Below are 21,377 nucleotides of genomic sequence, written 5' to 3'. Positions count from 1 at the left end.
CACCTGTGGAGAGAACAGCATCCTTCCTTTGTCCTGGCTGTCTACCCTGTGCCTTACACAGAATCCCTGCTTATCCTCAGGACATTGCAAAAGTGGAGACTCCTGGTCTAGGAGTGGCTACAGGATCAAAGCAAGCAAACTTTTTGTTTCTGAGGAAGTTTTATAACCACACACACACACACACACAAGGTCTGAAAATTTCATCTCATTTCTGCCACCCCAGCGTCAGTTCTACACTTGTGTTAAATTGCAACATGAGGAAATTTGCAAGTTAGTTCAAATGCACACACACAAACGGGGCAGTGCATACAGAGTTTGGGCACAGCCATTGCCCTCCTTTGATCCTTGTAAATAAATAAAAGAGAGGGAGGTAAGAAGGGAGAGAGAGAGAGAGAGAGAGAGAGAGAGAGAGAGAGAGAGAGAGAGAAAGCAACAGAACACCAGCAGAATCCAGAATGTCAGCAAGAGTGTGCCAGGACCCGTGATTTTCTGATTGCTGACCTGAACACACAGCATTATTGTGCTCATGTCTAAGCAGAAAGGAAGGAGAGAATGCAACAGGAAGTTTCCATCCTGAGGTGGGCACCACAGTCTCTAGTTGGAAGGGCCAGTAGAGAAGCAGGACCATAAACCATGTTCATTTGAGAGTTAAGTAGAAAGGGCCAAACCTCATTCCACTACTTATTAGCTGGGTGATCTTAGACAAAACAACTAAACTGTTCTATGCCTCAGATTCCTTTTCTATAAAATGGCCATAATTATAGGACCTCCGTCAAAGGGGTATTATGATAATTAAATGCATTACATGGATCAAGAGCTTAAAACAGTGCTTGGAATGCAGTAAAGCCTGTCAAGAATGTAAGCAATTATTAGAATTTATTATTCTCATACAGTGTTTCAGTACAGATTTGTTTCTATAGTGAATGTATAAATTCAAGGCAAATACAATGACTCAGCCTTATCACTCAAATAGGAGGATTTGATGGGCCTACTCTGTAAACTGTAGATAAGATATACTCACACTTAGCACCATCACTGGCCTGCCAACAATTGTTGAAGGCATTTTCCTCCAAAGATTTTCATCCCTACTTTGAAGTTTTGTGTATACAAACAACTCTTCACTGACTTTGTCCCTTATCTCTTTTCAGGTTGGATGGGTAATGCTAGTTACTATGGGATCATCTCCTATTGAATCTGTAGTTGCTGCTGGCAATATATTTGTTGGACAGGTAAGTTGTAATCTCAAAACAAAACAAAACACCTGTTGAAATGGATACTCTTACCAGAAATTAGAGTAAAAAATATAATATTATAAATATACTGGTGTTATTTTTTTTTATGTGTCAGCAGAAGGGTGTCAAAATAAGGAGCCCTCAGCATTGACAATGTCCAGATTCCAGCGAGAAAAAAGAGTGTACGAGAATGATCCCTCCCAAGTGTCCCAGTGCACTAGTGTAAAATTTGGGTTCTTGAAAGTGTATGGAGAAGAAAGACGGAAAATCATTTTATCGAATTAGCAAAGCACTGGGCTCCTCCCGTTCTCAACCAATCTTTTCTGAATTAATTGAATTGTTGAGGTCTCTGATCCACCCTTCAGAGGCTAACAGGTCACCCACTCCTGTGGAGTTCACCACTTACTCTGAAGCTGCAAACATGTAACAGGGAGCCTCACATTCTGTGGTATAATGCTTGTGGTAATGAAAGAGACCAAGAAAGACTTTCCACCAATAACCCTGCAGCCGTATGAATACTTGAGTTTATTCTCAACTTGTCTGAACTGGCCAACAGTCTGTCTTGGCTGGGCCTGAAGAAAAATGCTGATGAGCAAAAGCATTCTCATCCTTCTGATCCATCACATGGATAAGTGTTTTGCCTGAAGCCCATTTAAGCAAGGAAGTATGCTGCTAGGGGGTGTCCTTCAAAACAGCAGCATTCCTATGGGGAGAATAAGTAAGATATGGTAATCATCCTCAATGCTCAGGGTATGTGGCTTTGGGAAAAATGGAATCACACACCCAAGAACCAAAGTATGAATGCTTGCCAGCACAGCTACCCAAGGAAATTGGATTTGAAGCAAAAAGCAAGTCACCCAGAGAAGCACATGGCTCCAAGTCTGAGGCTTAGAATTGTTCCAGGCAGGCTGAGCCTTATTGGTAAGCCCAGCGTGCTAGCCTGGAGTATAGTCTTTAGGGCAGGGCCCAGACTTCCTTCCCTAGGAGTTGAAATTATTATAATTATAGTCATAAAATCTCTCAGGACTAATTAGAACACCATCTTGACTTGATTACTCCTACCTGCGGGGTCAGAGAACTCATGTACTGAGTTTCTATTTAGTCCATGAAGTGAAGCTCAATACATTCAATCTTACAGAACAATTACAAATAATGAGGGGAAAATTGTAAAATTGCACACATGCTTCTGTGGTGCTCAATGTTATACTTAATATGCTAAAAGTACAGCTATTATTTTTGGAGAGCCCTACATTGTGGGCTGTCTGTCCTCCTTAATGGGATTCAAGCCTTTACAACTACACCCTCTCTAATTCCTTTCCACCCATGGGGAAGAGTGGGGCCTCTGAATCTCAACTAGGAAAGTGCCTGTGGGCACCTGCCCTTGCTATTGCTCGTATTTTTTTTATACTTGTGTCTCTACTTCCCTGTGCTTTAAGCAAAGAGGTTTATGGTCTGTCATAATGAAGCTGGAAGATGGGAGATCACAGTGACTTGGAAATCACCAGTTCAGAAGAGCAGGGCATAGTTACTTGGGCAATAGTGTTCCAACCTTAGAAAAATGTACCTGGCCATCAGACTCCAATCCTAGGTTGGTGGGGGCCGTATATGAATTGGCCTTGCAAACTTTGCAAACCTCACACATAACTCTATAAGCACACTGACAGAGTTCAATGACCCAGACATCGATGGTATGGGTTCTCAAATGAGCATGCCTCAGAACCACCTGGAAGGCTTGTTCACACACGATTGCTCGTCCCATTCTCAGCGTTGCTGGAGCGATTGAGTCTGAGAATTTGCATGCCTGACAAGTTCCCAGGTGATGTTGATGGAGCTGGCCTGTGGTTCACTCTTAGAAATACTGCTTTAGAAAATGGAATCTTGAGTAGATTGGCACACCTTCCTAAGGTTTAAAAGGGGACGTTTAACCTGGTCTCACTTTGTTCCAGACAGAGTCTCCGCTGCTGGTCCGACCCTACTTACCACACATCACCAAGTCTGAACTCCATGCAATCATGACTGCTGGGTTCTCTACCATCGCTGGAAGTGTGTTAGGTGCATACATTTCTTTCGGGGTAAGAATGTTTAAAGATAAATTTATGGAAAATTCAACTTCTTCTTTCTTTGCTGCTGTTGTTTCTGTGTTTTCTCTACCACTGCTACTGGATAAGGAGGCCAAAAGAGTGTCCTTTTTGCTGAATATTTGGTCGTGGTTCCTTTGGCATTTGAATGGAGAGACCCTGAGGAGCTTTGTGGCTTCACTTTCAAAACCCTGCCACCTAAACGTGCATTATATCCGAATGTGGCAGAATGAAATCATATTATGAGCTTATTTTGGCTGAACATTCAAATATGTAAAAACAACAACAACAAAAAAACCCTTATTACTGTCTCTAGCAAAGGCAGTGTAGACCAGAGGTCAGCAAGGTATGGCCCCTGGGACAAACTCGATTGCTCCCTTTTTTGGTAACTAAAGTTTGACAGGAAACCAGCTACTTCTCTTCACTTCTCTTTGACAGCTTTCATGCTACAGAGTTGAGTAGCGTGGCCTGAAAAAGCCAAAAATGTTTACTCTCTGGCCCTTCATAAAGTTTTCTGACCTGTGGCTAGTGCAGTGGGTCTCAAACCTTTCTGCACATTAGAACCATCTGATGCCCAGGCCCATACCACAGAGTAATTAAACCAGAATCTCTTAATATATATATTAATATATTAATATATAATTAATATTAATATAATTATTAATATATTAATAATTAATATAATTATTAATATATTAATATATATTATATTATTGACAGCCAGTTTGAGAGCTGGTGGTCTGTGGCATAGGGCTGCAGAACACAACTGATGCATGTGTCCCAAGCACAGAGCTTATAAGCCATGTGGCTTATAAGTGGAGAAATGGAAGAACATGCAGCTTTGTGACCCAGGTGACTTATACTTCTTATAAGATAGATGGGCTTTTTTTCCTCCATTTCATCCAGGCCTCAGAGAGCCAACCAACAGGGACAGGGAAGAGAAAAAGGGTGAAAGTGATCTTAGAATAGCAGTTCTACTGAATCCCTGGATGGTCCACTCTGCCACAACCGTAGGAATGCTGCCAGCAAAAATGTGCAGGATGGAATAGGAGCAGGGAGGGATGTATGGATTCTAGAATTCTGAAAATACGAGGAACAGAATGCAAAAACAAAATAACTTACAGATTAAAGGGACTCTGGATAAATGAATCTGGTATAAAGGCACCAAGGATTTCAGGAAAGCAAAAGGAAGACAGAGAGGGATCTATCCATGCCTGCATCCCCAGATATTTCCCCTATCTGCGTTGATGATGTAGTGAAATATGGGCTTTAGGGACTATTTAAACATTCAAAAGGTCAACAGAGAGGTAGAGGAATCTTCTTTGGAAGTTCTTACAACACAGGATTAATTAATCCTATTCTGAAATGATTGGATTTCGGTTTTATGCTTCTCCCCAAAGGATGTGGTCAATTAACACAAATTCCTCCCTTCCCCCTCTGACTCTCCAAGGTCATGCCGACTTGGCTCACTGAGTGTTTCCAAGCCTCCAAAGAAACCCTTTTCTGGCATAGGCTCAATTCCTGCCCTTCTCTTCTCTTGTAAGCCTTTCGGGCCATTTTCATTCTGAACACAACAGAAAGACTACACTTCAGTTGGTCTCCTTTCTCCTGAAATCACAGGTTTCAGCCTCCCACTTGTTAACTGCCTCAGTCATGTCCGCACCTGCATCATTGGCTGTGGCTAAACTCTTTTGGCCTGAGAGGGAAACACCTAAAATAACCCTCCAGAATGCCATGAAAATGGAAAGTGGGTAAGTGGGATGCATTCATCTACCTAATACAAGCTGGGGAGTTGGGGGTGGCGGGGAGGGGGTCCAAATTCAAAATACAGCAAAAAGTTGCTAATCGGAGAGCACAGTGAATTATAGTATTAAAGTGAATTTAATTTCCCAGTGACTATTAGACTTTACTAGACTTCCACAAAAATCTCTTTTCAATTCTTGAAAAACTTCCCAAATATTTGAATGTCAATACATTTCCTTAACTGTGCAATGTAGATATTTCATTTTAAAAATATATGTTTATTGAGCCCAGACTTAAGACCATCGGAAAGACATGGGACAACCACTTCTGGAAGTTTCTTATATAACAAGGAGAATTAAGGTGTGGTATAAGTATCTTTAACCCCTCTTCAATTCATTCTCTTTTGCCCTGTGCAAAAGAAAGAAAAAGGGGTGAAAAAGACAAAGGGATTTAGGATAGTCAAAAGAATTTAATTAAATGACAGAATCCACCAGTGAACATGTTGCTGAGGTTCATTCCTTGTCTGTATGTAGGGACAGTCAGAACCATGAGTGACAAGCAAGTTGTCAAAGAATACACATAGTGAATATGTGTGATTCCACTTATAAAGTTAGCAAATGTGTAAATATACACAGCATATTATTTAGGCATAAAATGATGTAGGAAAAATAAAAAGAAGGGGAATGATGAGCAATTTCTAGGGAGCCAGGTACCTCTGAGATTAAAGAGAAGAGAATGAGATTAAGGAAGCAGAGGCACTCAAAGGTGATGGTGATGGTGATTTCTCAAATGAGGTCATGGATATTCAGGCCTTCCTCGAATTATTAGTTCTTATACTGTGAATATTTTATAAATATTTTCTAGTAGCTACCTTCATACAATTTTTAAATCTACAATATTTTTATCTTTTCACAGATTTTTAACTATAAATCCTCCCCCCATTAACAGAGTAGTATAACAATTAGACACCCATATACCCATCACCTACATTCAGCAATTATAAATGCCATCATGATTTCATGGAATTTAGAAGAGTATTTTGACCCAGGCCTGAGCCTGAGAGTTTGTCCAAACAAGTGAGCTCTGATCGTGCCATTTCTACAGCTGTGATGTCCGTCTGCTGACAACACCTGGGTAATTCTGGAATTGCTATTTTTTAATAAAGTGATTCAAGGAACCTCCTAGAAGCCGCAACGCAGGGAGCATCCTCATCCATCTCCCTAGTGGCAAACATAGCTGTGAACTTGATTGCCTTCCTGGCCCTGTTGTCTTTTTTGAATGCGGCCCTGTCCTGGTTTGGAAACATGTTTGACTACCCACAACTGAGTTTTGAGGTATAATTCTATCATGTCTCTTCTCCATTTTGTTTCTGCCTATATTTGTTTAAGAATAAAATAGGTTTGTGAATTGCCTTCCCTAACAACCTATAGTATACTCTTACATAATGCACATGCCTGTCATGTATCTGCCACCCCCTATCACCCTCCTTCCCCCAACATACAGCCATTCTCTCCTGACCTCATGCCAGGAATCCAGGTTACCAATGCCGACCTTGACTCCTAATGGATAGAGATAGGTCAGACAATGTGAAGGGATTTCTGTGCTTAAAGGAGACAGAGCGGCAGGGGTGGGGGATCTTATCACAAGCGTGAGGCAGAATAACCAGAAACAAATCAACATTCTAATAAAATATCTATTTTTGGGTTTTATAGATAATATGCTCCTACATCTTCATGCCCTTTTCCTTCATGATGGGAGTGGACTGGCAAGACAGCTTTATGGTTGCCAAGCTCATAGGCTATAAGACATTTTTCAATGAATTTGTGGCTTATGAACACCTCTCAAAATTGATCAACTTAAGAAAAGAGGCTGGACCCAAATTTGTGAATGGTGTGCAGCAATATATGTCAGTGAGTAAATGCTTTGATTTCTCAATACTTCTTCATCACATACATACACTCGTCGAACAGTACTAGTGCTTCTGTGTATCAAGATAGGCACTTGGGGATACAACAGAGGACAAAACAGTCTCTGATCTCATGGGCTCATAGTGAACATAGTACCTCATAATTTTCAATGGCGTTGAACTAATCCATGTGTGTGTGTATGTGTGTGTGTGTGTGCGTGTGTGTGTGTGTGTGTGTGTGTAGAGAAACACAGCTAATCCTTACGACTGTGATCATTTACTTTTGAGAGCTGTGGATCCGAACATAGAGTCATATGAACTGGGACTGGAATCAATCAATCAACAAATATTTGCCATATGCCTCCTATCTGCAATGCAGCTATGCACTGAGGGAAGGAGTACTAAGGCATCTGCCCTCATGGGCTCATAGTCTAATCATCTTGAAAGTCTCTTTCTTCCAGCTTTTGAAATTCTATGAACTCTGAGAAACTGCCCAAATGCAAGACAGTCCCTGGGCATCTTAAAGAAGTAGTGAGACACAAGTGGATGAGGGAAGAGAAAATCTTGGAAAGTGTTCTGAACTTTGGAGACAAACATCCTGTAATGGTGTCAGAACTTCAGGTCAATAGGCTGTAAGGAGATGGTCATGTCCACTTGGCCTTGGAAGGGCTAAGGGAACTCAGGGGAAGCCATTACTTAGGTCATATTATATAGCCACATCTCCAATGTTTACTTTCCTGAAGAACAGAATTGTCACACACGTGGAAAGTCTTAGGGAAATGGTGGACATTTCTGACCACCACCATTACTCATTGAAACAAGCCACTTGTGGGGCACCTGGCTGGCTCAGTTGGTTGAGCATCCAACTTTGGCTCAGGTCAGGATCTCATGGTTTGTGGGTTCAAGCCCTGATACACGCCCTGTGCTGACAGCTCAGAGCCTGGAGCCTGTTTTGGATTCTGTGTCTCCCACTCTCACTCTGCCTCTCTCTCAAAAATAAGTAAACATTAAAAAACAAAATTAAAATTTTAAAAAGCCACTTGTAATTAAGGTTCTAGGCCTGTATTTGGCTTTAAAAGGAAAGAGGAGGAAAATCATGCTGTCCAAGGCTCTGAAATCGCCTGCCACTGAACAACACTATCATCTTCCCAGCAAAGTACCAAACATGCAAATTTACTCACATATACTACACAAATGGAACTGCCCACTCCTAGATCTGTGTTTTATGGTCCAGGTCGTTTGACCCACACATTGGATACAGTGGCTCTGTAGGTCTCCTGTTTTTCAATGTCTGTTCTTCAACTGGCCATGCAGTGCAGCTTGGCAGAATGTCTTCATTGTTTGGATGCCACCACAAACCAGTGTGCTTCCGCGCCAAAAGTAAACAATAGGCTAAATTAAGTGAATTGCTTTCCATCCCCAACTGTCAGTTGCCAGGAGAAAGTAGTTTTGTTCATGAGCTGAGCAAGCTCACGATCCCAGCAGTGCCCAGCGGGCTTGTGAACAATTAAGAGAACAGAGACACAACAGTAGAGCTGATTTGGGTTGAGGGTGAGCCCCCATCAGAGTCCGGCCCACAGGAGAGATCTGGAGACAGGAATTCAGTAGCTTCTGCTACTGTCGAGTCATAATGGCAAAAGCATTTTGTTTTTTCCCATTTCTTATTTCCAGTCGACAAAATGGGGATGAGTCCCTGCAGTTTTTGTTTACCAACCAACAAGCAGTGGGGATGTCACAGCATCTCCTGGAAAAGGCAACACATGACTGAAGCATAAGATCTGGGTCCCTGAGGCAAAACCCAGTGTTGTCCAGGTCAGAATATGTACGTAGCATGTCATCTGCAAAATGAGCTCTTCCTTACCCCATCGTCTTTTCTTTCCCAGAATAAAAGTAATACTTTGTGGCATAAAAACAGACACTCAGATCAGTGGAACAGAATAGAGAACCCAGAAATGGACCCACAAACATATGACTAATCTTTGACAAAGCAGGAAAGAATATCCAATGGAATAAAGACAGTCTCTTCAGCAAGTGGTGCTGGGAAAACTGGACAGTGACATGCAGAAGAATGAACCTGGACCACTTTCTTATACCATGCACAAAAATAAACTCAAAATGGATGAAAGACCTAAATGTAAGACAGGAAGCCATCAAAATCCTCGAGGAGAAAGCAGGCAAAAGCCTCTTTGACCTTGGCCCCACAGCAACTTCTTACTCAACCCGTCTCCAGAGGCAAGGGAAACAAAAGCAAAAATGAACTATTAGCACCTCATCAAAATAAAAAGCTTCTGCACAGCGAAGGAAACAATCAGCAAAAGGCAAACGATGGAATAGGAGAAGATATCTGCAAATGACATATCACATAAAGGGTTAGTATCCAAAACCTATAAAGAACTTATCAAACTCAACACCCAAAAAATAAATAATCCAGTGAAGAAATGGGCAAAAGACATGAATAGACACTTCTCCAAAGATGGACAACCGACACATGAAAAAATGCTCAACATCACTCATCATCAGGGAAATACAAATCAAAACCACAATGAGCTACCCCTTCACACCTGTCAGAATGGCTAACATTAACAACTTTGCGCTGCTGGTGGGAATGCAAACTGGTGCAGCCACTCTGGAAAACAGTATGGAGGTTCCTCAAAAAAAGTAAAAATAGAACTACCCTACAACCCAGCAATTGCACTAGTAGGTATTTATCCAAGGGATACAGGTATGCTGTTTCAAAGGGACACATGCACCCCAATGTTTATAGCAGCACTATCAACAATAGCCAAAGTATGGAAAGAGCCCATCCATAGATGAATGAATGGCTAAAGAAGATGTGGTATATATATACAATGGAGTATTACTCGGCAATCAAAAACAATGAAATCTTGCCATTTGTAACTACATGGATGGAACTAGAGGGTATTATGCTAAGCGAAATTAGTCATACAGAGAAAGGCAAATATCATATGACTTCACTCATATGATGAATTTAAGATACAAAACAGACAAACACAAGGGAAGGAAAGCAAAAATAATATAAAAACAGGGAGGGGGATAAAACATAAGAGACTCTTAAATACGGAGAGCAAACAGAGGGTTGCTGGAGGGGTTGTGGGAGAGGGGATGGGCTAAATGGGTAAGAAGCATTAAGGAAATCATTGTTGCATTATATGCTAACTAACTTGGATGTAAATTATAAAAAAATGTTTAAGTAATACTTTGTATATTTATTTATTTACACTTAATTTATACATACCATCATACAGAATTCAAAAGTCACAAAAAGGTGAAAAGGAAAAGGAAGTCACCCCCCTATATCTCTGCCACTCAGCTCTTCTCCCTGTAACCATAACGCTCATTGTTCTTAAACTTGCTCTTTGCACATAATAACCTATCTCAGATCCCTTTCCCCATCAGTGTCTGTGAAATAGTATTCTATGGTATGAACACACCATTATCTAATTTAACCAGTCCCTTGTTGATGGACACTGTTATCCATTTTCTGCCATTGGAAGTAATGCAATGACTGTCCTTGTACGTATGGTATCTCTGCTCATGTGCAAGAACTGCATGATGCATTATTATTTTCCCAGTGCAGCTCTTCCCATCACGTAATCTTGCACATTTATGGGGGAAGGCAAAGTGGAATCGTTTCAGCCTCCTTTTCCTCTTATTTTAAAACCTTACATGGCCACATCTGTGTATCCCCTTCCCACAGAGCTCCAAAAAGAGGAAAGAGGAATCTCAAGCACTTTGTGCCATCTTCCTCCCCACAGTCTCTTAATAAGCCTGCCTGTTTTTGAAGCTTATTGAACTAAATGAAAAGCACTAGAGAGAGCAGGGAATGACAATGAGCTTTTCCGGAAACAGCAGACTGCTCAAATACTTGAAATATTTTTTCCTGCCTGCAATATGCACACTGATTGAAAATTTCAACAAAGGCATTCTCAGAAACCACGAAAGAGAAGAGGGTCCTTATAATCAACAAAAAATTTACCATGACCACTTGAGTCTTGAATGTGAGCTTTAAAAAATCCAGTTAGTTGGGGAGGTGGGGGGTGGAGGATAAAAAGGCACCACTACTTTTGAATGTAGTATTTTCCTGGTCTGTTCTTTAAACCAAATCATAGATTTTTCAGGATTTTGGAAAAGAAAATAATTGCCTCAGTTGTGTGGGTGCCTTTGCCAGATTGGGTGACCTTCTGGTGGACCATAGAGTCCACTTAATCTTCTAAGTGTCCTGTGGTCAGTCCCTCAACCTGAGAAAGAATGATCTGTCCTGAGCAGCACCTCCTGGCTATCAGAATAGAGCCAGAGGACTATGTTCACGCTTCTAAGGATTTACCTTCCATCTTCCTACTGCCCTGTGAAAGGACTCATTCATTCTCCTACTTCTAAAGGGGCACCTAATATTCCTATGGGATGGTTAGAGCTGGGGACCAAAGAAAGGCAAGCACACTACCACAGCCAGCATGAAAGGAACTCCTAAGATATCTGTGAGTTTCCATTTTATTAATATAATTCCTTTTCACAGAAGTATAATTCACATACCAAAAAAGGCCCTTTTTTGGTGTATATACAAGTTTTGATCAACGTATCATCTGTGTAACCACAACCACAATGAACATATAGAACATTGCTATCACAGCTAGGAATTTTCTCTCCTGGCAAGTTGCAGTCAAAAATACCCCCACCCACCTCCTCATTCCCAGACAGCCTGACCCTTCTTTCACTCTCTATTACTTTTGCTTGTAAAATTTCATACAAATGGACTCGCTTCATCTTGTTTCACGCATCCATTATTTTCCTTCCTACCACAGAGTAGTATTCTGTCTTATGGATATCCATAATTTGTTGATCCACTTGCCTGTTGAAGGACATTTGGGTTGCTTCCAGCTTGAAGCTGCTATGAATACAGCTGCCATAAACACTCACGTACAATCTTCTTGTGGACATATGTTTTTATTTCTCCTGGGAAAATTCCGAAGAGTGTTATTGCTGGGTCATACAGGCTATGCCTATTAACTTGATAGAAACTGCTGAGTATGTTTGTATTTTATAAACAGGCTGTGTCCTGTTACATTCCCACCAACAATGTACAAGATTTCCAATTGTTCCACATCCCCATCAACACTTTGTATTGTCCCATTTTTTTTAGCCATTTTAGTGGTATCTTATTGTTTTGATTTGCATTTCCCTGGTGACTAATGATGTCAAATATCTTCTCGTGCTTTTTGACCATTTACGTGTCTTTTGTGAAATCTCCTTAACTGTTTTTTATCGGGTGCTTGTCTTCTCATTAAATTATAACAGCTTGGGGTACCAAGGTGGCTCAGCTGGTTGAATGTCCAACTCTGGATCTTGGCTCAGGTCACGATCTCAAGGTTCATGAGTTCAAGCCCCATATTGGACTCTGTGCTGACAGGACAGAGCCTGCTTGGAATTCTCTCTCTCTGTCTCTCTCTCTCTCTCAAAATAAATAAATAAATAATAACAGCTCTTTATACATTCTAAGTAAGTCCTTTGTCTCACAAATGTAATGTGACTATTTTCTGGGACCAATTTTATATCTTCAGTAGCTAGCACTGTGCCTGGCACATTATAGCAGGTGGCCAGGTCATACTGAACATTAGAAGTTTTCATCAGGGACACCTCGATGGCTCAGTCACTTAAGCTTCCGACTTCGGCTCAAGTCATGATCTCACATTTCACCAGTTCTAGCCCTCCATTGGGCTCCATGCTGATAGTGCGCGGCCTGCTTGAGATCCTCTCTCTCTTTCTCTGACCCTTCTGTGCTCTCTTGCTCTCTCTCTCTCTCAAACTAAATAAACTTAAAAAAAAGTTATCATTGGGCAGAAAGTAGCGTTTGTAGAGGCCAAGACTACCAATTCCAACTCCTTTATAGAGAGTCTCTGAATCCACACAGCCCCTTTCTCTCTCTCAAAATTCAAGGGGAAATGGAAAAAAAGAGTCTACAAACCAACAGGTGTTTGACATCACGCACTGCACATTTACTCGCCAATATTGATTTCATAGTCAGAAAAGGAAGCCTAGTTAGGATATCAGATTTACTAAGCTGGGTCACACCATGTATACACCTATATGTTTATGCTTATTTACAGATTCGTTCTGAGACAATTGCCACTTATGCTCTCTGTGGCTTTGCTAATTTCGGTTCCCTAGGAATAGTGATCGGCGGACTCAGTAAGTGAAAAGAATATACTTCAACAATGTATGTAACATAAACATACTTTCAATATCCATCTTGTTCTGTAACATTATTTGTGTCAGGGGAAAAAAAGGCCCTGGGACAGGAATAAATCCTTTGGGGTCCATTTTTTATCCCTGCTCTGCAATATAGTTTTCCCATGTATATCCAAGCCAACCTCAGGAAGAATTTGTCCAAATGTACAAGTTCTTCTCCACCCAGGGGTGAGATAGGTTCCACTTTGTATGCCAATTGCAGTAGATTTCTAACGGCCAGGTGAGGAAGGATTCTGAGGCCCAATGAAAGTGGGAAAATGCTGTGAATAGTTAGTGATGTCTGCACAGAAGTAGATGGTGACGATGAGTTGCAGATCTTTGGATCTTTCCTTGAAATTTGTTTGGCCTTGCATGCCATATATACTGTGGTGAAATTTAGGATAAAACTTAGGACTTGTTTCCTCTGTAGAAAATAGAAGAGTCTGGGGTGCCTGGGTGGCTCAGTTAGTTGAGTGTCCAACTCTTGATTTCGGCTCAGGTCATGATCTCACGGTTTGTGAGTTTGAGGCCTGCGTAGGGCTCTGCACTGACAGCCCAGAGACTGGTTGGGATTCTCTCCCTCCTTCTCTCTCTGCATCCCCCTTCCTCTCTATCTCTCTCTCTCTCTCTCTCTCTCTCTCCCTCTCTCAAAAATAAATAAGTAAACTTAAAAAAAAAGAAAAGAAAATGGAAGCCTCTGGGCCTTCTGGTATGAACAAGTTTCTTCCCTTCCTCCCATGTCAGAGAACTTCTCTGGACATGCAGCTAATTCATCACTAAGCTCTTGAATCTTGATTTTCCCAGCTAATTTGGAAAAAAAGAAAAGTCACTGACCTGACATGCCTAGCCTCAGAACAGTTCTCAGAGTCTGGGAATTTGGAATTCTAATTAACGATCTCAACATTAATCTCATATTTTCATGTTCCCCAGCATCCATGGCTCCTTCCAGAAAGCATGATATCGCCTCAGGGGCAGTGAGAGCTCTGATCGCTGGGACCGTCGCCTGCTTCATGACAGCCTGCATTGCAGGTACCGCCTGCCGTCCTCTGTGTCCTATCTCCCCAAATCCACAGAATGGTAGCTTTTGGGGGGGGGGGGCATGCCTCCAACCCAAATGTGCAGCATATGCCACCGCAGAAAGCTGAGAGGCAGAGCTGCTGTTGAGCATATTGCCAAGTGAAATGTGCAGAGCATGGTGGAGAAGCTAAGAACAGAAGGAAGGCTCGGTAACATTAATTAATAAAATAAATGGCACTTTTCCACTTCCAGGGATGCTCTCCAGCACCCCAGTAGACATCAACTGCCATCTCATTTTGGAGAATGCCTTCAATTCCAGTTTGCCTGCAAACACCACTGAGGTGGTATCTTGTTGTCAAAGTCTATTGAACAGGTAGTGTATTCTTGGTTATAACTTCTGCCATTATTAATAGACATATTAGGCCTAAAGATGCAACCCACTTCTTTTTATAACTTTATAACTGTTTTAAAATGAGAACTTGTGCAGCAATTCTAAACCACCTTTCATTTTGACATTTCTCAGCTAAGACTAGGATCTATAATACTAGCTAGTGCTGCGCAAGCATTTCTTATGCCCCAGCTTTGCGATAGGCACTTTGTATGAATTCTCTCACTTAAACCTTGAAACCACAGCATAAGTTAGGAACTATTGCTCTTTTTAGTGTTTGATAAAATTGGGGCTGGAGAAGGCTCTACCACTTTCCCAAGCAAAATGAATGTAAGCACAATCAAGATACAAAATTTAGGTTTTTCTGCCCACGGAGCCCATGCCCTTGACTAGCTAGCTGGCACTGCCTCTCTTTCAAGGGGATCAAGCCGTGCAGGCTGTCCTGACGACATGGTGACAGTGATGATGTTGGGCTACAGTGCATGACGGACCACCAGTGATCCTTACTGGCCACTCTCACCCTCTATAGTTTCTATCTGCAAAATCAATATCCCTACCCTAGGTGCCCTTCTTAAGGTGCAGGTGTTTTATGAGGATTGATTCTTTGTTTATTCTGGAAGACAGAGGGGGAATCCTTGAGTCCAAACAGGATTTCAGAGTCAAAAACTAATTCTCTGGTGCCTCTGTCCTTAATCCACCCTAACCTGAATGTGAGGGAAGAAATCAGCTTCCTGCCCTTTGCTACTTTTAATGTGTCATCTTCTGCTCATCTACTGTCTCTGTCTTCAAAGACTCAACTAACTGTTTTATTCCACTTTCCACCAGCACTATTGTCAATGGTCCTGGTGACGTCATCCCAGGAGGAAACCACACCTTGACTTCTTTAAGGGGCTGCTGCATATTGCTGACTCCACCAACACTGAACTGCAGTTGGATCCCTAATGCATTTTGAGTTCAGCTACTTCTCCAACAGAACTCTAGGTACAGTTGCTGAATTTTCTACTTTGGGGAGGAAAAGAAAAACTGTTCTTCACAGATGGAAAGTCCCATCATGGAATCAGCTTTCATTGGAAAGAAGAAAAACAGGAATGAACACTGCAGATCTCCAGCATCATCCCCCTCTCCGGCCCTCCCTTCCCCAGACCCTTCCCCACTGACAACCACTATGATATCTCAAGATGTGTCTCCAGTCCCAGAGATGTTTTCTGACCCTAGAATTTTATGATAGTTTGACCAGAATACAGATATAAATGGTTGCTCATGACAACGGGACTATGGCTCAGCCACACCCAGAGTGGCTCACTTCTCAAACATCTCAGGGGAGGTCACTGCATTCACCTGGACCTTGAATCTCACATGGAGAATCGTCTATCACCCAGTCATTGCCTGCCCTGGGGAGGTCCTACAGAAATCAAGAGTGCACCAGGATTACATTTAGACCATTCTAAAACCAGGTTTTAAATCCCATGTGCTTAGTTAGACCAGTCAGCTTACCCCCAAACTATGGTGTAATAACAAATAAGCCAAAAACCGTGGTGACTTACAAGTTTATTTTTCCCCTCACACCATATGCTTATGGAGGGTCGATTTGGGCTGTATTTCATGTTGTCTTCACTTCCAGAACACAGGCTAAAGGAGCAGCCACTATGTGGGGTATACTGGGACAGGGGGGAAAGGTGGCCCTTAAATTTTCTGCTAGGGAGAACCCTTCACTTCTACTACCTTCCATTACCTGAAGTTAATCATATGACAAGCACAATGTCAATGGTTATGGATGAATTATCCTGTCCTCGGGAGGGATAGTGAGTATTTTGAAGAAACAACATGATCTACTATGTGGATGCATGATTTCCATGTCTCCCTTCAATGTGTCAACATGTTATAGAGTGTAACTGAAAGCCTACTCATGCATAAATTTGGTTATGTTACTGGTGACAACACTGGAAAATGGCACTACTTTTCATTCCAAAGGCCACTTAAGGACCATTTGAGAAGAGGAATAATTCCTGGTTATTGAAACCCTTCCACCAATACTTCCATTAACCAGGAAAGAATCAGCATCAAAGTCGCTTACTGAGTATCAAAGAAGAACCTTAATGGGTTCTGAGATTTGATATGTGTCAGAAGAAGAATCCAGAGTCAATGGCAGGGTGCTCTTTAATGAAATGCTCATTGCCAATTCTCTTAATAGCTCAAAGACCACATTGTGTGAGGAAACACAAATACCAATGACTGAGCCAAAAGGTGATTCACAAGTAAGAAAAAATGCGGGAAAAGGTTTGGGAATACCTGAAGTAATTTATTTTATTTATGCTTTCTTTCTTGTTCATGCACAATTTTTTGAAATATATATGTAAATACCTTGGGGTGTGTGTGTGTGTGTGTGTGTGTGTGTGTGTGTGGCGGTGGTGGTAAAGGATGAAATTAAATACCCAAAGGATTCTTAAATTTTTTTTAATGTTTATTTATTTTTGACAGAGAAAGAGAGAGAGTGTGAGGGGGGGGCAGGGGACAGAGAGAGAAGGAGACACAGAATCTGAAGCAGGCTCCAGGCTCCAAGACCTGAGAGAAAGTCAGGCACTTAACCTACTGAACCACCCAGGTGCCCTGAAAAGACTCTTTATCTTAAGTATAATATACTAGGATATTTATAACTATTGATCATTTGTATCAAATTATTCTTGGAACTCATGTGCCCTTGCAAAATTTAGACTTTATTTTAGGAAAACATATTTGCATGACTTTTCCCTCTGCTCTCTGTGTTTTTGTGTCACCCTTCATAAAAGCCCGTGATGTAGTACGTCAAGGGTGCCAGTTATTCATATGTTGGTTCTCTCTGGTCTACTATGACTATTGTTTTTCTAACTCTTTTTTTCCTCATTTTAATTCTTTGTATTTTCCTATGTTGTTTTATTCCTGACACTCTCTTCTTATTCCTTCTCAAAGAGACTTGTTGTTTCTAGCGTGCCTCTCTGGCCAACTAATTTGCAAAGTCCACCTGTTGCCATTATCGTTCTTTGGATGTTGATGGCTCTTCTCCACACTCTTTTATTTCAAGGAAAACTTAATCCTCACTGTCCTGTTTTTTCAAGTCTTCTTTTTTCAAGTGCAGAATGTAATACCCATTTGTAATAAAAAGGGACAAACACACACAGACCTTTCTTCAAACACACATAAGAGTGTTGAGGAGTTGTTGCTTCTACATAGCTAGAATGAGTCTACTTACATATCACCTTCAACTTCTTTTCACTTGGCAATATACTTTGGACATTCCTACCAAGTTATTATATATAGTTCTAGCTCTAGCCTTCCCTTCCCACGTGTGTGTGTGTGTGTGTGTGTGTGTGTGTGTGTGTGTGTGTGGTGTCTGTGAGAGAGAGAGAGAGTTAAATATCTTATTTTCTTTCTCCTTCCCTCCTCTTCCCTGTCTCTGGCCTACCACACATGGGTAACCCTAGTTAGATAACCTGATATATAGCTTTCTGTACTTTCCTTTCACGTTCGGGTCATATTTTATAAACATATCTATCATTGAGGATTTTACCATACTGGAGCTACTCACATTTCTCTATAGTTTACTTTTCTTCTATAATAATACTTTGTGAATATTCAAGTCCACTGGCAAAACCTTAATAATTTTTTTCAAAGGCATCATAATATTCCTTGACATATTATGTATCTGCATTAACCACTCCATTCAGGACAAGGATCCACTTTGGGGGTTTGATTTTGTTTGAGGACTACTTTGAATCGTATCTGCCCACTTACTTTGCATATTAGTGATTTTATTCTATAGCAGTGCTATCTGACAGAAGTATAATGGAAGTCACGTGTGATATAAAATTTTCTAGTGACCACTTTAAAAATGTACAAAGAAACTGGTAAGATTAATTTTAATAATGTATTTGACCCAATATATCCATGATATTATCATTTTAATGAATTATTTTATATTCTTTTTATTGAACTAAGCCTTTAAAATCTAGTATATATTTTATACCTAGAGCATACACTAAGACACTATATTTTCATTGGCAATACTCGGTCTGTATTTAGATTCCATAAAATTTACAGTTGAAAAGGAAATGCATACACCCAAATTGTTCCAAACACACTCAAAAGCTTTCCAATAACTGAAATGAGTATCAGTTGTTAAAGTAAAATTTTAGTTCCTCAGTTCCACATATGAAATAGTTCCACAATTCAATTATTAGTAGCTACCATATTAGACAGTGCAATTCTATAAGATGGTTTTCTAGGTCCACTAAAGTGCCACATATATTTGGTGTTAGTATATGTTGCCAGATTGCTTCTTGGAGAAATATGTTGTCTTGACTTTTACCTGCTTTGTGATATAATCTTTCCAATGTGTTTTATTCATCTACCTCTGTGTGTAGGTGTGATATTTCTTGTCAAATGCTACATGTTCACATAAATCTCATGCAGATTTCTTTTTTAATACTTTCCATCCTTGAACTGAGGAGGGCATATTATTCCTGAGTCATATGAGAAAGAATAATAAGGGTACGGACCAGACGAACGAGTTGGTGACCACTTTGGACTTGTTGCATCCAGAAACCTTATCAATCCCCTGTCCATGTTGAATGGCTCGGGACTGGTTGAAAGTTTCCCTCCTCCCAGTGAAACCACTTCATGGAATTTTTGGTACATGGTGATGTCTCCACTCTTCTTCGGCAAACATAAAAGCTAGAGGGCTGTTTGTTCCTCCTGGTTTGTCCTACACTAACCTACCCATAGTCCTCTAAGATGGCAAAGTTGGGACATCTGTATGCTTCCTATATGTTCATTCAATTGTTGTCTGAGGTCACTCAATGCTGACAGCATGTTGCTGTGAATCTATGCACCCCGAGCTTCTTTCAAGACAAGGCTGTGACATCTATTTTGAAGAATTCTACACTCTGTCTAGTCTGCCCATGAAATTTGAAGTCCCCAGACTTCTCTCTGTGTCTATCTTGACACCAATACAGCTTTCACTAATCTGAAAGCCCTTTTTTTCAAATGTTTTTATTTATATTTGAGGAGAGAGAGACAGAGAGAGAGAGACAGAGAGAGAGAGAGAGAGAGAGAGAGCAAGTGGGGGAGGGGCAGAGAGAGAGGGAGACAGAATCCAAAGCAGGCTCCAGGCCCCGAGCTGTCAGCACAAAGCCCTATGTGGGGCTTGAACTCATGAGCGGTGAGATCATGACCTAAGCCAAAGCTGGACACTTAACCAACTGAGCCATCCAGGCGCCCCTGAAAGCCCTTTTTTAAACACAGTATTGTGGGTCCAGCTATGAGTATTTCCTACTTTTAATGAAAATGAAAGTTTGCTTTTCTGCTGCTTATTCTCATTTTCCATCGGTTTGCAAAAGGAGAGGGAACCAGAAATGGCATTTCTCTCACCAATCCAGAAACTATGGTTCCAAACAAATTCTCTGGGCCTGCGGAGGCCTTCCAGTCCCAGCAAAGAATAAATTGTAGCCATGGGGTATGGAGAATTTTCTTTGATTTTTTTTATATTCCATTGGTAAAATCAGTATACCCAAGCAGTGAAGTCTGAGTGAGAAGGTCTCCGTAACTACCCAGATTACTAACATGCATTCATTTTGCAAATGCTCCCAACTCATTGCTTTATATTTCTGTAGTTTCATGAGGCTGGTAGGCCACTGTGAAGGGCTTAAAGTGTACACTTGCCCAGTGAGACTGACTTCCAATTACAGAACAATTCCCAAATCAGCCCTGCTTGTAAAGGAGGTATTGACGGACACAGTGTGCCAGGAACTACCCTAAGTGTACTGGAGGCCGGGAAGGGGAGGCAATCGTTCACATTTTAAATAGGCAAGAGCATAAGAAATGTCTGGAACAGGTGCACCATATGGTGCTAATGAACCATATGGTCCTGAGAAAAGCTACTTTTTTACAACCTGTTACTTAATTTTGAAAAATGTTTTAAGGTCAGGCAGGAAGGAAAGTATACACTTAGCCCTTCTTTTTCTGGACCTTAAGACAGCATAAGCTTATGATAATTATGTTTCCTTTTATACTACAAGGCAATGTGATTGACCTCTGGATGTAGAGTGATTAATTTCAACCTCAGTCATTAGTGGACTACTTGACATTTTCATTTCAAGGGACTCTAGAAAATAAACAATGAGTCTGCACCAAGCCATCCCCTTTTACACATTATGCCTTTTGCAAAATGGGAGGACAAGTTTCTAATAGTGAGGATACAGCCTGTAATCACAGAAGAGAGAAAAGCATTTAAATGACAACCTCTTAATATAGTCCTCTGGCAATGGACAACCAGCCACTTTACCATGAGAAACCAAGATTAGGGAAAAACCTATGACTTGCAAGCTATGTTAATATGCAGGATCAGCCCTACATCTTCCATGTGCTGGGCATGCTTCCAGTAATTTCCATAAAGTAAGAGGATTGTAGAATCCTAGGTCATTCAGAAATGTTTCCATCTCCTCTAGCCACCCCCTACCCCAGTCACATTAGAGTCACCAAACCCGTAGATTATAATGGCTAAGAGGAGAGTTGGGGGCAGTATTCCTTGGTCTAATCTAAGTCCCTTCAACTGCAGACTATCCACCTCATTCCATAATTGTTTGCCCATATGTCTGTCTGTCCACTAGACTATCAATTCCTATGTGTATCTCCAATACCTAGCACCTAGCATCTAGCAGACATTCAATAAATATCTTCTCATGCATTGAATAAACAATGACAAAGGTCAGCCAAATGGCTGACTTTCACATAAGCAG

At 41.0% G+C, this 21,377-nt stretch overlaps 1 protein-coding gene and 1 long non-coding RNA gene across 3 annotated transcripts in view; one reads left to right on the top strand and one right to left on the bottom strand.

The window, feature by feature from the left end:
- SLC28A3 (solute carrier family 28 member 3) overlaps positions 1-19,943 on the top strand; it is a 56,843-nt gene extending 36,900 nt beyond the window's left edge. The window contains exons 10-18 of one of the 2 annotated variants that reach the window (XM_019423525.2): positions 1,149-1,229; positions 3,179-3,304; positions 4,931-5,061; positions 6,219-6,387; positions 6,766-6,963; positions 13,082-13,163; positions 14,133-14,231; positions 14,472-14,592; positions 15,433-19,943. In XM_019423525.2, coding sequence (XP_019279070.2) covers positions 1,149-1,229; positions 3,179-3,304; positions 4,931-5,061; positions 6,219-6,387; positions 6,766-6,963; positions 13,082-13,163; positions 14,133-14,231; positions 14,472-14,592; positions 15,433-15,559 — 1,134 coding nt within the window. In that variant the 3' untranslated portion in view covers positions 15,560-19,943. Of the gene's footprint in view, positions 1-1,148; positions 1,230-3,178; positions 3,305-4,930; positions 5,062-6,218; positions 6,388-6,765; positions 6,964-13,081; positions 13,164-14,132; positions 14,232-14,471; positions 14,593-15,432 lie in introns of those variants that run through there. The other variant, XR_002073657.2, reaches the window with a different exon arrangement.
- Positions 1-21,377, bottom strand: part of LOC109251642 (uncharacterized) — a 142,752-nt gene that overhangs the window by 45,446 nt on the left and 75,929 nt on the right. The gene's annotated exons all lie outside the window — the stretch shown is intronic.

The sequence above is a fragment of the Panthera pardus genome, unplaced genomic scaffold (genome assembly GCF_024362965.1).
Source record: "Panthera pardus isolate Hobbes unplaced genomic scaffold, ASM2436296v1 HiC_scaffold_20, whole genome shotgun sequence".
Classification (NCBI taxonomy): domain Eukaryota; kingdom Metazoa; phylum Chordata; class Mammalia; order Carnivora; family Felidae; genus Panthera; species Panthera pardus.
Note: the sequence above shows the minus strand (reverse complement) of the source record. Positions and strands in the feature narration are given on the sequence as shown.